We start from the raw sequence: 16,643 nt of genomic DNA, 5'->3' as shown, positions 1-16,643 counted from the left end.
CACCCTTCTCTACCCTCGGGGCGTCCCGACCCGATAAATTTTTACCTACTTTAGTGTGGCACGCAATGTAGTTCCCTCTACTATTAACTCTACCCTGAGTGCGACAGTTTTACAGATATTCACAAATGAGTAAATATGTCCCCCTGCGACGTTGCACCCTTCTCCTCACAGAAACACACCCACAGGATAACCGAATCCGGAAAGAATTCTCAAACTAAACATGCAGCCGGTAGGGAGCATTATTTACAAGATTACGCTGATATCTACACTACGATCCAGGACCTGTTTTTGGAGGAACACATGCAGATGTTATGCATAGAGAGAGCGCGCTTGCCAGCATCGATACACCAACCCACGAGTGCTCTGTGGCCGACGGCCTTTAATAACGTGCAGAGCACCCTTCCCGAGCATCAAAAGCACCACCCCACCACCAATCGGTGCAGTCACCATTGTTCATTGGAATAAAAATAAATGCGACAACCCCTAACCCTGCAGGTGTCTCTTGCTCTTCGTGTGGCCTTCAGTGGTGTTAACTATTAGTGGTTCACCTGTATGGCATAGGTGCCACGTTGACCCATAGGTCCATCAACGGGTGGTGCTTGGCCGCAAACGAACTGCGGTCCATTGTGGGTGGCCACAAACATTGCGGTCCATATGGTGTATCGATCCCGGCAGCAAACAGCGAAAGTGCAGGCCCACAACTGCGCAGCCAGCACCTCTCTCTCCTCTCTCTCTACCCCAAAGCCAGATCCTCGGAGGTGGGAGACAAAAGAAGCAGACAAGTGAGTAAGGTGGTAAGGGCGCAAAAGTGCACGCAATGTAAGGTGATGCACACTGGGGGCACATGGGAACCAGGTGAGACAGGTACGTTCCTATCGTACGCCCCCCCCCCCCACCAGGTAACCTACATGGCCCCTCCCTTACCCCTTACTGTATCCACAAAACACAACACTACCCATAAACATCTACTTTACAAATCAACAAACATCCCTACTGTCTTCCCCGTTCCTCCCATAAACCAAATTCGTCTTCTCTCCCTCCTAACCAATCAAATTTGCCATTTTCAACTCTCATCAAAATTTGCCATCTCCAACTGCACATCAAAATTTGCCATTACCAATTCATCATCAGTCCCTCCTAGGGAGGGAGAGATGGAATCACCCCAATGTCTCATCCACGTCGTGATGCGTCTCACAAATCCTCACAGCAATCTCATTTCCTGCACAAAACAAAGAAAACACAGGTGTGGAGTCATCATCATCACCACAGGTAAGTGGCTGCGTATGGTGCGACAGGTTCATCAATCCTAACTATCTCCTAAATGACTTTAACAACTTTACACTACCCGGGGTCTTTCTCCGGCCAAACCATTGGCCCTCTTACACTATGGGTTCTAAAAACCAATTCCCATTGGCCAAACTGTGGTGCTCTTCAATTTGGGGTCTCACTCCCCCGATTCATCTCCCGGTGCCCTCGTACAATTTCTGGGCTGCGACGTGTACCTCTCCCAGTGGGTCTACCCACCTGCACACCTCCACCACTGCAGTTGCCTCCGAGCTTACCTGCTCCTTACCCTAACCTAACTACCAGGGGAAGGCCCTCTGGCTCTCTCCCCACTCCGTGCCCTCTCTGGCACTGGGCTGCCCGATCCACACCCGGAATCCTCAGGCACCCACTCACAACTACCGGCTCCCAGAGCCCACCTGCGGCCTCACCTGGCCGACATCCTCACAGTGGTGGAGTGCCCAACCAACTACACACACTAACAGGCTACACGCCCAGCCATTTCCACAACACTAATGCACCCATCCACAACACCATTCTGCAACCGCACCACAAATGCCAATATCCAACCACAATTTACCTATACCCTCTACCTAACACTTACACTACCCGCCCCGGGTATTCGTGAAAGGGGTCCACTCTTCCCCCATCCACACCTTCGCACCATGCACACCACTCCGTACCACTTACTCCAACTCTCTCCACACACCTGTACTTGCACACCTGTGCTCTCACACCTGGTGCCACCTGCACCCTTCTCTCCCCAAGCGCATTCGCGCTGATCCACAACACTCATTACTCACACACTGCTCCACACACCTGTCCAGTTGCACACCTGTGCAATCACACCTGTACAATCCTCACACACACGGCATCATCTCAGCTAACTACTCCCTTCTGAAACTTGCGCTTCCCAGTCGTCCCTTTAAACTATTGCGCTCCCACGTCATTATCATCCATACTAATCTACCTGCGTCCCCACTACAGGTATCAGTCACTAACTAAACTTAACGTTACCTACTGTCATCTTCGCTAGATCCCTACACACAATATCCTAACCCACCCGGGCTAGTTTTCACTGCCATACACCCCATAAGCTATTGCTCCTTTGCCCCCATATGGGAAAGGTGGCAGGGATGCCATCCCACCCCATCGGGGGTCTCTCACTACCAATTTTGCACATCAAATTGCAACAAATTAAAAATTTGCCAATCACTACCCATCATCTGCCAATCACTACTGCCAATCCCTTGCCAATCATCAAATTTTGTTTTTCTCTAATTTTGGGTCCAATACACTAACCTCATCACCCAGTCGACTCACTAATACCTCTCGGTGCGCCAATCCCTGTCCAAAGCCCGGCTTCGTAAAGCCAAGCAATGGATGCTGGTTGTTTTGTGCCAGCGGCTGGATGCGTCCGGCATTCGGGGCAGGGACGGGGGCTTACCCGGGCCGAGATCCCACGCACCACCTCGGCGTGGAGCCATCCAATGTCCCGATCTCGACCTGCCGGCACGTCTCAACAAAACGTGGTCGCCATAACGACCCTTCCTATCGGGCTGCCAGCTCCGCCTAGTGGAGCCTGGACGCGGCCGTTCAAAGCGAGGCCCGGCACGCACCGAGGGCCTGCTTCGGCTAAAAGTCGCTCTAACCTCTAACCCGTGTAACGTCGATGCTTCACCTGGACGCTTACACCCCGCAGCCCGTTCCTTGCTCACACATCCAGCTGTGCCCATGCTCCTCGTACCCTTCCTTACACACCCAGGTACACCCATTCCACTCACAGCCTTGGTCACACACCTGACCACCGAACACTTTGGCACACATTCGTTGGTCGCACACCTCACCAATACACCGCTTCGCACCCCCTCCTCGGTCACCTCCTCTGTGACAATCACAGGTGTGCCCTCATTCGCACACCCAACCACGTGCCTCACCACCAATTCCAGCGTGCATTCCCACTCACGCTCTACCATTCCAGGTGTGCATCCTTCCATCCCAGGTGTACATCCTCGCTCACCTGTCACAACTAACTCACGCTCCATGTCACTCTCACTACTTTCACCTCCATTCCTGACAGCGCACTCACCCTTACTCTTGACAGCGCACTCTTTCCTCATGCACCTGTCCGTCACACACCTTTCTCGCGCACACTCTCCCGTTACACCCTCTGTAACACTCACCACAGGTGGACACTCTTCCTTACTTCTGACAGCGCACTCTTTCCTCATGCACCTGTCGGTCACACCCCTTTCTCGCGCACACTCTCCCGTTACACCCTCTGTAACACTCACCACAGGTGGACACTCTTCCTTACTTCTGACAGCGCACTCTTTCCTCATGCACCTGTCCGTCACACACCTTTCTCGCGCACACTCTCCCGTCACACCCTCTGTAACACTCACCACACCGCGCTCCCATGTGCTCCCTCGCACACACGCTACGACCGACTCACTCTCGCCTGCACACTCACTCCTTGGTACACACTTTTTCCTCACACACCCCAGAGTCGGACTTTCTTGCACACCTCCTCTTTCGCACACCAGACCTGTCGCACACTTCACCCACGGCCTCTCACGAACACCCGGGTCCATCTCGACCCCCAAGCTTCTTAAATCCCCTGGCGCATCATACGCACGACCATATTGGTCACCACTTACACCGGGTCCTCTTCCTCTTCGCTTCTCCTCCATCACCTGCGAATCCCTCATCCGGTTAATGAGCACATCATCACGATCCGAACACAGACTCTGGACCAATTCTTTTACCTCCTCTTTTATCTCTTTCTTATCCTCTCTCCGTCGCTTTTTAATTTCGCTCACCCCTTCTTCCACTTCTTCTAATTTTTGCTTCATCTCCTTCATCTCTTCGTGCGCCCCTTTAAGTTCTTCCTCTAACTCCACTTTATTTTTTTCTATGTGCTCCCGCACCTCCCGCTCTTTAACCTCCATTACCTCTACCACCTTGTCCATTTTCCTCGTCAGGTCCTCATGTACCGTCTGACACTCTTTTTTAATTACCCCTACGTCCTTTTTCATCTCCTTCTGTGTCGATTTTAAACCCTCTATTACCGCTGTGTTCTTCTTTACCTGGTCCCCCAACTCCTTTTGTCCCACTGTCAGTTGTTCTACTCCCAGCGTCAACTCCTCTATACCACCTTGCAATTTTACAGTCCCCTTTCTCACCTCTTTCTCCATGCGCTCCTTACAGTGCCTCACCTCCTCGCGCACTCCTCCGACCTCCTCACTCACTCCTCTTCTGATCTCCTCTCCCATCACTTGCATCTCCTGCCCAGATGCCACCCTCATCTGCTCCATTTCCTCCCTGTGAGCATCCAGTTTGGTTTCTACCCCCATTCTGACCCCCTCTATCTGCTGCTCCATTTGTTTAACTTCCCTTTCCGCTTGGTCCCTCATGTCCCTCAATTTGCCTTCCATACTGTTTTCTAACCCCTCTAACCCATTTTTCACTCCCTCTATCTGATTCTCCTGGGCAGCCATTCTATTTTCTACCCCCGTTAACCCATGTTTCACCTCTTTTATCCCGTTGTCTAACCCCTCAAAATTATTGTCTAACTTCCCAATTTTCTTGTCTAACTCCTCAAAATTATTGTCTAACTTCCCAAATTTCTTGTCTAATCCCTCAAAATTATTGTCTAACTTCCCAAATTTCTTGTCTAATCCCTTAAAATTATTGTCTAACCCCTCACCGGTACCCCTCGCTTCGTCCCTCATTACCCCCATTTGGTTTCCCAAGTCATTCCTCAGGTCTTCACTTGTCTGGACCATGAGCGCCTTTATTTGTTCCATAAATAGGCCCCAATCCATCGGCGGCGCTGCTACGGTCGCGGGCGCGGTGACCAGCGAGGCGCCATTTTGTGCGTTTGCTACCCCCGCTGTTTCGCTCTCCTCACGTGTCTCAATTTGGTCCTGGACCGACCCTGCTTCACTCTCCCCTACCGGACCCCAGCCGTCTTGATCCGCCATAGCGCGACTTTCAAAATTCGGGTTTTGTAAAACAAAACAAATTTCGGCCGCTCCAAATTTTGACCAAATTTTTTTTTTTTTTTCCTCTATTCGTTTTTTTTTTTTTTCAAAATTTGGTCGGGCCTCGAATCTCACTCCCGACACCAATTGTTACAGACGTGGCTTGGATGTTATTTACCGAGCGGTTTTATGGTATGACCACGTCTGCACAAGTTACCCGATTGTGCCCGAACGTTGACTAGTCGCGCGATGCTGGCTCAATAAGAAAAAGAAGACACCCGGCTGGATTACAATAACACAATACGACACCAATGTTTCAATTCTCAAGACCTCCGGAGGAGATTATATTCGTACGGAAAGGTCAGATTACAGGGGCTAGAGGTATAATCACAGAAAGACAGGCACTTAGACACACTCTTATATTAACCCCGGACAGACGACAGACAAACGGGACAACGGCTGACTCACACGGGGGTTGATGACAGGAAAGCGGGTATCGATGGCTCCAGGTCCTCCTGGGCTCGGGGCAGGGTACAGTACGGTCCGGTCCGGTCCAAAGATGCGGGGAGGTATCGTCGCGCTGGGGGTGGCGGTGGCTTCTCTCTCCAAGCTGAGGCGCATCTGACGTCACATCCGGCGCGGGGCCGCGTATATCCGGCGGGGAGTGACACGCCCTCGGCTCGTTAGCTCCGCCCCAGATGGAATCGGCACGTTGCTTCTCATTGGGTGCGTGGGGGGGTTACTGGCTCCGCCCCTGACGAGGAGCTGACAGCCAGCCCCTTCGGGGTAACGCCGTGGAGCGCATGGTCATGGCGGGTAACCGAGCCGGTGTGAGGACGCACACTCCCCGCCCCTCTGTTGTTGTAGTCGTAGTTGTAGTTGTAATTGTTGTTGTAGTTGTTGTTTGGGGAAGAAGATGGGAGGAGGTATGGGAAAGGTCCTAAACTCACTACTGATGCCATATAATCACATTCTGGTGCAACGAAGAGTCATAATTAATGGAAACGAGGCCTTAACTGACATAGATTAAGAATAACTAGGAAGATGTCCGAAAGTTGTCTACGTGTGGTGCGGTGGACCTGGGCACGACATTTAATGGGGGAATAAGGGGAAGGTCGGCTCTACTGATTGTTATTTACATGCAATGGGACTAGGGAATGGGGGATTGGGGAAAGTTGGGGAGTATTGGAGAAAATAGGGGAATATTTACAAGCGGATATGGAGGCCAAATTCCATATTCGCAACAATATATATACATATATATATATATATATATATATTTATATATATATATATATATATATATATATAAGACTGTGTTGTGTGTGTGTGTGTGTGTGTGTGTGTGTGTGTGTGTGTGTGTGTGTGTGTAATGTTACCGATCGACTCCTAAACTGAGAGGCTCACGTGCTTGATATTTGGCATAGACATGGCTATTGAGCCTGGGAAGAACATGGCCTACCTCAAAATATTTGACGAGATCCATATTTTTTATTCATATTTACCTCAGCGCATTTCAGCGAGGAATATTATACACGGAATCTCAGCCAGTGGCAGAGCAGCGCGCTGATTCGCTCAGAGCGATCACGTGATGTTCCATCCCCGCCGCCAGACCATCTATATATATAAAACACAGTTTGTGTGTGTGTGTTTAATGTTACCGATAGACTCATAAACGGAGAGGCTCACGTGCTTGATATTTGGCATAGACATGGCCATTGAGCCTGGGAAGAATATGGCCTACCTCAAAATATTTGACGAGATCCATATTTTTTATTCATATTTACCTCAGCGCATTTCAGCGAGGAATATTATACACGGAATCTGAGCCGGTGACAGAGCAGCACGCTGATTCGCTCAGAGCGATCACGTGATGTTCCATCACCGCCGCCAGACCATTGAACAAAAAACACAGTTTGTGTGTGTGTAATGTAATGTTACCTCCCCTCCCCCCTCCCCTCGCCCCTCCATCCTCCGCTTCCCCTCCGCCCTCCCCTCCCCCCTCCATCCTCCCCTTCCCCCCTCCCCTTTCCCCCTCCCCTTCCCCCCTTCCCCTCCCCCTTCCCCACTTACCCTCCCCCTCCCCCTTCCCCACTTACCCTCCCCCTTCCCCCACCTCCCCCTCCCCTCCCCCCACCTCCCCCTCCCCTCCCCCACCTCCCCCTCCCCTCCCCTTCCCCCTCCTCCCCTTCCCCCTCCTCCCACCTCCCCTCCCCCTCCCCCTCCCCTCCCCCTCCCCTCCCCCCTCCCTCCCCTCCCCCCACCTCCCCTCCCCCTCCCCCTCCCCTCCCCCTCCCCTCCCCCCTCCCTCCCCTCCCCCCTCTTCCTCCCCCTCCCCTCCCCCTCCCCTCCCCTTCCCCCACCTCCCCCTCCCCTTCCCCCTCCCTCCCCCTCCCTCCCCTTCCCCCTCCCTCCCCCTCCCTCCCCTTCCCCCTCCCCTCTCTTCCTCCCCTCCCCCTCCCCTCCCCCTCCCCTTCCCCCTCTTCCTCCCCCTCCCCTCCCCCTCTCCCCCCTCCGTCCTCCCCTCCCCCCTCCATCCTCCCCTTCCCCCCCTTCCCCTCCCTCCTCCCCCTTCTCCCTCCCCTCCCCCTCCCCCTCCCCTCCCCCTCCCCCTCCCTCCCCCCTCCCCCCTCCCCCTCCCTCCCCCCTCCCCCTCCCCTCCCCTCCCCCCCCCCCCTCCCCCTCCCCTCCCCTCCCCCTCCCTCCCCTCCCCTCCCCCTCCCTCCCCTCCCCTCCCCCTCCCTCCCCTCCCCTCTCTTCCTCCCCCTCCCCTCCCCTTCCCCCACCTCCCTCCTCCCCTTCCCCCTCCCTCCCCCTCCCTCCCCTCCATCCTCCCCTTCCCCCCCTTCCCCTTCCCCCTCCCTTCCCCCTCCACCCTACCCCTCCCTTCCCCCTACACCCTACCCCCTCCCCTTTCCCCCTCCCCTTTCCCCCTCCCCTTTCCCCCTCCCCTTTCCCCCTCCCCTTTCCCCCTCCCCTTCCCCCCTTACCCTCCCCCTTCCACCCTTACCCTCCCCCTTCCCCCACCTCCCCCTCCCCTCACCCTCCTCCCTCCTCCTCTCCCCTCCCCTTCCCCCTCCCCCTCCCCTCCCCCGCCCGGCAATGCCGGGTACTTCTGCTAGTATATATATATTGTAAGCCAATTATATCTGTCTGTCCCACCCTGAAATATGGAAACGCTACTTGGAGAGAAAAAAAATTAAGCAAAAGTTGCTTCAAATGAATCCAAACCTACGGGAAATACACAAATGGATATAACAAGCAATGGGGAAATGATATTTATTTCAATCAGACAAAAAATTTAACTGGGCGGTGTATAGGCAACAGACTGCTGCCTCAATCGCTCCTGACTTTTTTTACTTAGCTGTTAAGACATACTCATATATAACCTCCTATTTTTGAGCTCTTTCAACCAGCACAATAATAAAATTATTTCTTTTTTTCTCCCTTCTTTTTATATCATGGTATTTGTACAACGGGCTTCTAATAGTGATTGTTAAAAGCTAATCAGTATTATGTGAACTCAGAGAGAAAAATATTGATGAGGTGATATGATTACTTTCTTTTTAAATCGGAAACCATAATTTTCCCAATAGTTGGAGAACATTGCAATATTTTTAATGGTGCATTCCTTCACTTTTGTTTTTGCTGCTGCTGCGTGCTTTTGTGATATGCAGGAACGACGGGTGTCAGAGAGTGAGAGAGAGAAGCAGAAAGAGATTGAAAAGGTAAGATTTGTTTTTGCCTATCTGTGGAATGTTAACTGCCTGGTTGAATGGATGAATGAATGATCGTTTTAAGGCCATTTTCCCGGCCAGAGCAGGGGTTAGCCTTGCGGGCCCCATGACAATCATGGTTCCCTGTTTGAGGCAATGTTTGATGGCCGGATGCCCTTCCCGACGCCAACCCTTCGTCGCCTCTTACGATGCGCAGGGATACGGTGTACCTATTCTAAACCGGGGTACACACCGGGATCATTCATCCCAGCAAGCTGGTACTCAATTTGCCGACCGCGGAAGGATGACAAGCTGAGTCAACCCCCCTGGCGTTAATTCAGCGATCGACCGGGATTCGAACCCAGGATCCGAGGATCCCAAGCCGGCACCCTAACTGCTAAGCCAACACCAGGCTTTGCTGGTTAAGCAATTGATTCACTTTGTCCGTCTGTCTGTCTGTCTGTCTGTCTACCAACATCAGTTTATATAGAGGAACAATTTACTTTCAGTGTAATGTTATATTTTGAACACAAATTGGAGAATGAATTGGAAAACAAACCTGTAGTTCAGCATTACCTTGGCTCTGAATTCGTCCCGATAGTGCTTGCGGATAGGAGTGAGATAATGTTTTTTAAATTCTTTGCCTGTCTGGCAGTCAAACAGAATTGAAAATCATTCCAAACAGGAAACTTACTATTTTAAAGGACGTCATAAAGGACACAAACAACAGGCACGAATAACTAATGTAATGTGTTAAATAAGGTGGTATAAAAGACGCTGCATCACCGGCGGTAAACATCGGGAAAAAAATTCTGCAACCTTTTAAATCTTAATTTTATATCAATTTAACTGCATACTTGAACATTGTAGAACACAAATAGCCTTATTGGCATTATGAAAAATCTTTCGTTTGGCAGTACTTTGATAAAATATTATGACATTTTGCATCCTCTTAACCAATCAAATTTTCCGTGAGCAGACCAAGACAGTTCATGTCCTTTTTTTCTCAAGACTGCGCAGATTAAGGTGTTCTATGACCTCTCTGGTTATTCCCAATTCTTGTTCTTATTACGACTGTCCATACATTTATCCTTGATAATATGATGTGCTACACAGCTGACACCGCATGTGAAAAAGCCGAATGCCTCAACTCTGTGTTTGCCTCAAAATCTTGTGTCCAGAACCCATTTCTCTCGATATCCACCTTTCCCAGTGGAACCCAGCTGCTCCAGGACTCTGTGTCCTTCTCTCCTGACAAGGTGGAGAAGTTTTTGTCAAACCTCGAGAAGTTTTTGTCAAAACTGGACCAGACGGCATCAGCCCCCGGGTCCTAAATTCCTGCTCTGCCGCTCTATCTCACTCTCTCCCTGTTCTCTTCTCCTTCTCCTTTTCTCAAGGTCATCTGCCATCATCTTGGAAGTCAGCCAACATTACCGCTTTACACAAAAAAGGTGCAAAAACAGATCCTTGCAACAAGAGACCAATCAGCTTGCTCCCAATAATCAGCAAGGTCATGGAATCGATCATCGCTTCTGACATCAAATCCTTCCTCTTATCCAATGGCTTGATCTCGGATCATCAATTTGGATTCAGACCAGGTCATTCTACTCTGGGCATGCTGCTTCTGCTGTCTCAACAATGGATGGAGGTCCTCAATGCCAAACAGGAAATCAGAGCTGTCTCCCTTGACATATCACGTGCCTTCGATAGGGTCTGGCACCCCGCTCTGCTCACCAAACTCTCCTCCCATGGTATCCATGGAAATCTCCATGCATGGTTTGCGGACTTCCTCTCTGGTCGTCGGCAACGTGTGGCCCTGAATGGATTTCTCTCATCTCCCCTTCCTGTTCAGGCTGGAGTTCTCCAAGGCAGTGTTCTGGGCCCTTTGCTTTTTCTGGTCTTCATAAATGATCTCTCCAACTCTCTGGAAAATCCTCTCTATCTCTTTACTGATGAGTCCACTCTCTGCCGCTCCATACCTCATCCCTTAGATCGGCAATCTGCAGCCTCCTCACTCTCTGCAGACCTTGACAAAATCACAGACTGGTCAAACAAGTGGAACATGTCTTTCAATCCTGACAAATCTCACACTCTCATGATGCCTCTCCGAAAAGATCGTCTGGAAAACCCTCCCATCTACTTTCTGAACAACCCTCTCCAAGAAGTTCTGTCACTCAAGCTTTTGGGTCTCACTATCTGCCATGATCTTTCCTGGGAATACTACATTTCCAAGCTGGCCTCCAAAGCCAGTCGCCGACTGGGCATCATCCGTCGTGCGAAGTCCTTCCTTGGCACACCTGAGCTCCTCACCACATACAAGGCTTTCATCCGCAGCTCAATGGAATACTGTTCTCCCCTCTCGGCTGGTGCTCCTTTCTCACACCTAGCTCGGCTTCATGCTGTTGAAACCAAAGCTTTCAGAATCATTGGAATCTCCCGCGATGAAGCTAACGACGAGGATCTTTCACTCACTCACCGCAGGCAGGTTGGTGGTCTTTCTTTCTTCTACCGACTCCTCTCCGGCCTAGCTCCCCCAGCTCTGTCTGTGCTCTGTCCCCCAAATATTCCTACAGGTCGCACAAGAGCTGCCTGCAACCCTTTTATGGTTAAACTTCCAAAATGAAGACTCTCTGCTCACCTTCACTCTTTCATTCCTCTTTTCTCCCACCTCTAGAACAAACTCCCTCACTCTCTTCAATCCCACTCCTCCCTCCAGGTCTTTAAAATAGCTGTTCACCACCATCTCTTGTCTTCCCCCATCCAAAACCTTGATCTTGGCTACCCCCGTTAATTCACCCCAGATCCACTTATTGGAAATTCCGACTTCTGTCCTGGAAGTCCTAGCAATGTCAATGTGTTTTATACCTCTCCCCTCTCCCACCCACCCCCCCCCCCCCCCCCCACTTCTCATGCCTCCTCTTCCCGAGCCCTCTCCCTCCCACAGATCTCCCGATGTGCCTGCCCTCAAATGTTGTACTTGTTTGCTTCCCTCTCTCTCCCCATCTTGTCTCCCGCTCCCTTTATCTTATGTTTTATGTGTCAGTTTGTCTTTTTGTGATTAATGTTAGCTCTTTCACAAACCTCGATCTTGTATACAAAAAAAAAAAAATCGCAAATAATTACAATACCCCCATCTCACCGACAAGTAGATGGCAGTTGCAACTCTTTGCTGATCTTGATTTGATTAGAATCAACTGATAAATGGAACATGCCCGTCAATCCTGGAAAATCTCACTGTCCAACCTGGTTGCTCCGGAAGGATCATAAAACTAACCCACCTGTCTGCGTTGATGGTCATCCACTGGAAGAGGTTCAGTCTCTTGAACTTCTAGAACCAACCATCATCCATGACATCTGCTCCGCCACGTCCAAAGCCGGCCGCAGACTGGGCATCCTTCCTCTGTTGTTCCAAATCATACCTTGAAAAATCAGATGAACTATTGACACCCTACAAGGTTTATGTCTGTAGCTCAATAGAGTACCGCTCCCACATATGGGCTCTAGCATCACATCTGTCTCTTCTGGTTTTTGTGGAATATAAGGCTCCTAACATAATTGGCACCTTCTATGATGAGGCTGAAGAACAAAACCTGTTGCTCTCGCATCACACCCAGGTTGGTAGTCTCTGTTTTTAACCACCTCTCATCCAGTCTAGCTCCTTCTGTTCTGTCAGCCATTTGATCCTCCCTCGAAAGTCCAGGACGTATACATTCTTCCAGAAACTCCTTCTGGTTAAACTCCCAAAATCTAGGCTTTCCACGCACATCCACTCTTTTGTCCCTCTTTTTCCTCTTTGTGGAACTGTCTTCCTTGGAGAGTTCCATCACACTCTTTCCTCCTGGGCATCAAGCAACGGATGCACCATGTTAGCATGTCATCCCTACCCACAAACCTTTTTCACCCCCATTCATCCCGCCAAAGCCAACCCTCCTACTTGCAACTTACTGTATTTCCTCTTTTCCTTTCTCTTTCCTTTTCCTGTTCGTTCATTCCATTGATTGTTGTGTCTAACTGCTGATTCACTGTCAGCCCTCCATCTTACTTACATCTTGCACCCTTTTTACTCTCCATCTTACACGAGCCTAAATTTTTGTGTTAAAAAATAACTGATCAACCAATCAGGGGATCTCTTTCAAACGATTGTTTACCCATGCTAATTGGTGAACAAGGACAAGAAAAATGCCCTTTTGGCGTTACATGGGACAAGCCTGTCTTGACTAAAGTGGGAAATTAGTTCACACTAGTTAGCCGTTCGGAAATGATCGCAGCTTCATTACCCTGCGCTCACAAAGCAAAAAGCGGGGTTAAGCATTCAGGGGTTAAGCTACGTACGTGTGTGTGCCGTACGTGTGCCGTGTGCCGTATGTGTCTGCATTTTAAAAATTCATTTTCTCGGCAACCGTTGGTCCGATTGACATGAAATTTTACCGTAGGAGCGCCTCTGCCTGTAGATTTTTTTGCTGATATGAATGAATGATGGTTTTAAGGCCATTTTCCCTGCTAGAGCGGGGGTTAGCCTTGCGGGCCCCATGACAATCATGGTTCCCTGTTTGAGGCAATGTTTTTATGGCCGGATGCCCTTCCTGACGCCAACCCTTGGTCACGCTCTTCGATGCGCAGGGATACGGTGTACCTATTCTAAATCGGGGTACACACCGTGATCATTCATCCCAGCAAGCTGGTACTCAATTCGCCGACCTCGGAAGGATGACAGGCTGAGTCAACCCCCCTGGCGTTAATTCAGCGATCGACCGGGATTCGAACCCAGGATCCTAGGATCCCAAGCCAGCACCCTAACCGCTAAGCCAACACCAGGCTTATGCTGATAATTATGACGTAATAGGTCACGTGGTACGGACGCCACCTTGGAAAAACGTTACACCTCTATTACGTTACACGTTACACCTTTTCAAGGCCTCCCTTCCTGCTCTTTCTCCACTTATCATTGCAACAATAAACTCCTCCCTGTCTACAGGCATCGTCCCACCATCCCTCAAAATTGCTGCTGTTACCCCCATTCTGAAAAAACCTGGACTAAACCCTGACACCCTAAATAACTTCAGACCCATCTCCAACCTACCCTTTCTGTCAAAGGTTTTGGAACGCGCTGTAGCCACTCAACTCAAGCATCACCTCTCTGCCAATAACCTGTATGAAACATTCCAATCCGGATTCCGGTCCAACCACAGTACTGAAACTGCTCTCCTCAAAATCACCAACGACCTTCTCCTCTCCTCTGATGCTGGCAACCTCAACATTCTCATCCTCCTCGACCTCAGCGCTGCCTTTGACACCATCGATCACACCATCCTCCTCACCCGACTTGAAACCACCTTTAACATTACCGGCACTGCCCTCTCTTGGATTAAATCATACCTCTCTGACAGACGTCAGTTCATCTCCATCAATAACTGCAAATCCCCCACTGCTCCCCTCCCCCAAGGTGTCCCCCAAGGTTCAGTTCTTGGCCCCCTCCTCTTTATCCTTTACCTGTCCCCCCTCGGTCACTTAATCCGCCGTCATGGTCTCCAATTCCACTGCTTCGCCGATGACATCCAGCTTTTCATCTCCACCAAGTCCATCTCCACCGCCACCCACTCTATCCTGACAAACTGCATCACTGAAATAAAATCCTGGCTTCAAATCAACTTCCTCAAACTTAACTGTGATAAATCTGAAATAATCATCATTGGCCCAAAAACGCTCACCAAGTCCACCCATAACTTTGCCCTCAACATCGACGGTTTCCCAGTGTCCACCTCCCCTCACATCCGGAATCTTGGCATCATCTTTGACCAAACCCTCTCCTTCGACAAATACACTAAACAGATCACAAAGACAGCCTTCTTCCACCTGAAAAACATCGCCCGTCTCCGTCCATCCCTCTCCTCTGTGGCTGCAGAAACCCTCATCCACGCCTTCATCACTTCCCGTCTGGACTACTGCAATAGCCTCCTTTATGGTTCACCCTCAACAATCACCAATAAACTCCAATACATTCAGAACTCCGCTGCCCGTCTACTCACCCATTCCCGGACCCGTGACCACATCACCCCCGTCCTTTACAAGCTTCACTGGCTCCCCATCTCCCAGAGAATCCAGTACAAAATCCTCCTCTTGACCTACAAAGCCCTCCATAACCTGGCCCCATCCTACCTGGCTGACCTCCTCTCCAGACACACTCCCACCCGCAACCTCCGCTCTGCTGGTACCAACCTCCTGACCCCCCCCATCCGGACCAAATTTAGATCCTGGGGGGACAGGGCCTTCTCCATCGCTGCTCCCACCCTCTGGAACTCGCTACCTCACACCATCAGAGACTCCTCCTCACTCACCACATTCAAAACATCACTCAAGACCCACCTGTTCAACACTGCATTCAACATTTAACCCACAGCATCTAACCCCTGACTATCTCCTCTCCTTCTCCCTCCTTTGTGCTTTGAATATTTCCCTATTGATTCTTCTTTTTTTGCAATTGTCTTTATGTTTTGCTATGCGTTATGTTTTGCACTCTGTCAAAGCGTCTTTGGGCTTCCTGAAAAGCGCTATATAAAATAAATGCATTATTATTATTATTATTATTATATCTCCCAAACCGCTTAATGGAAAAAATTGAAACATGGCTCATTGTCAAGTACACCCCATGGGGAATAAGATATGTTAATGATGATGTCATAGGTGCCTCCATTATGACGTCATAATTCGACAAGTACAACGCTTGATCTGATCAGTATGAAAAAAAAAAATTCTGAAACATTTTGGATCCCAAACAAGTCCTTCTCAACACTGCGAAGGGTAAGTATTCTATGAATACCATCTAGCTACCCTGCGCTCCTGAAGCGAAAATCAGGGGTTAAGCATTCGGTTGTGTACGTGTGCCGTATGTGTGCCGTATGTGTGCCGTGTCTGCATTTTAAAAATTCATTTTCTCGGCAACCGTTGGTCCGATTGACATGAAATTTTGCCATACGAGCGCCTCTGCCTGTAGATTTTTTTGCTGATAATTATGACGTCATTGGTCACGTGGTACGGACTCCATCTTGGAAAAACGTTACACCTCTATATGTCCCAAACCGATAATAAGATATTTTAATGATGATGTCATCGATGCCTTCATTATGACGTCATAATTCGACAAGTACAACGCTTGATTCGATAAGTAATGAATTTTTTATTTTCTTAGCAACTGCTGGTCCGATGGACACTAAATCTTCACCATAGGAGCGCTTCCTCCTGTATAATTTTTTAAATGATAATTATGACATAATAGGTCACGTAGTACAGGCGCCATCTTGGAAAAAACGAAAAACTTTGCACCTCTATATCTCCGAAACCTCTACATGGAAAACAAGAAAGAGCAATCAGAGATCGCAGACCATCGCCAGGATGTGTTTTAGTGTTTTTTAAGGCTTTTGTGTCAAAACAAATATGGCGGCCGAAACACGTGACCGATGACGTCATCATTTTTTTTCCCTCCACCAATTTATCCCCAGATGACACTCAATAAATTTCATCTTGATCAGATGAAGTTATCTCTCTGACTCTCTGGAAAATCCTCTCTATCTCTTTGCTGATGACTCCACTCTCTGCCGCTCCATTCCTCTTCCCTCAGATCGGCAGTCTGCAGCCTCCTCACTCTCTGAAGACCTGGACA

At 49.7% G+C, this 16,643-nt stretch overlaps 1 protein-coding gene across 3 annotated transcripts in view; it reads left to right on the top strand.

Moving 5' to 3' along the window:
* The window catches only part of APPL1 (adaptor protein, phosphotyrosine interacting with PH domain and leucine zipper 1), a 65,945-nt gene that overhangs the window by 42,714 nt on the left and 6,588 nt on the right, over positions 1-16,643 (top strand). For all 3 annotated transcript variants that reach the window (XM_068114124.2, XM_068114125.2, XM_068114123.2), the window contains one exon: positions 8,948-8,998. In XM_068114124.2, the coding sequence (XP_067970225.2) occupies positions 8,948-8,998 (51 nt within the window). The remainder of the gene's footprint in view (positions 1-8,947; positions 8,999-16,643) is intronic.

Source organism: Myxine glutinosa, chromosome 4, assembly GCF_964187855.1.
Source record: "Myxine glutinosa chromosome 4, kmMyxGlut1.1, whole genome shotgun sequence".
NCBI classification, from domain to species: Eukaryota; Metazoa; Chordata; class Myxini; order Myxiniformes; family Myxinidae; genus Myxine; species Myxine glutinosa.
This window is presented reverse-complemented; position numbering and strand designations above follow the sequence as displayed.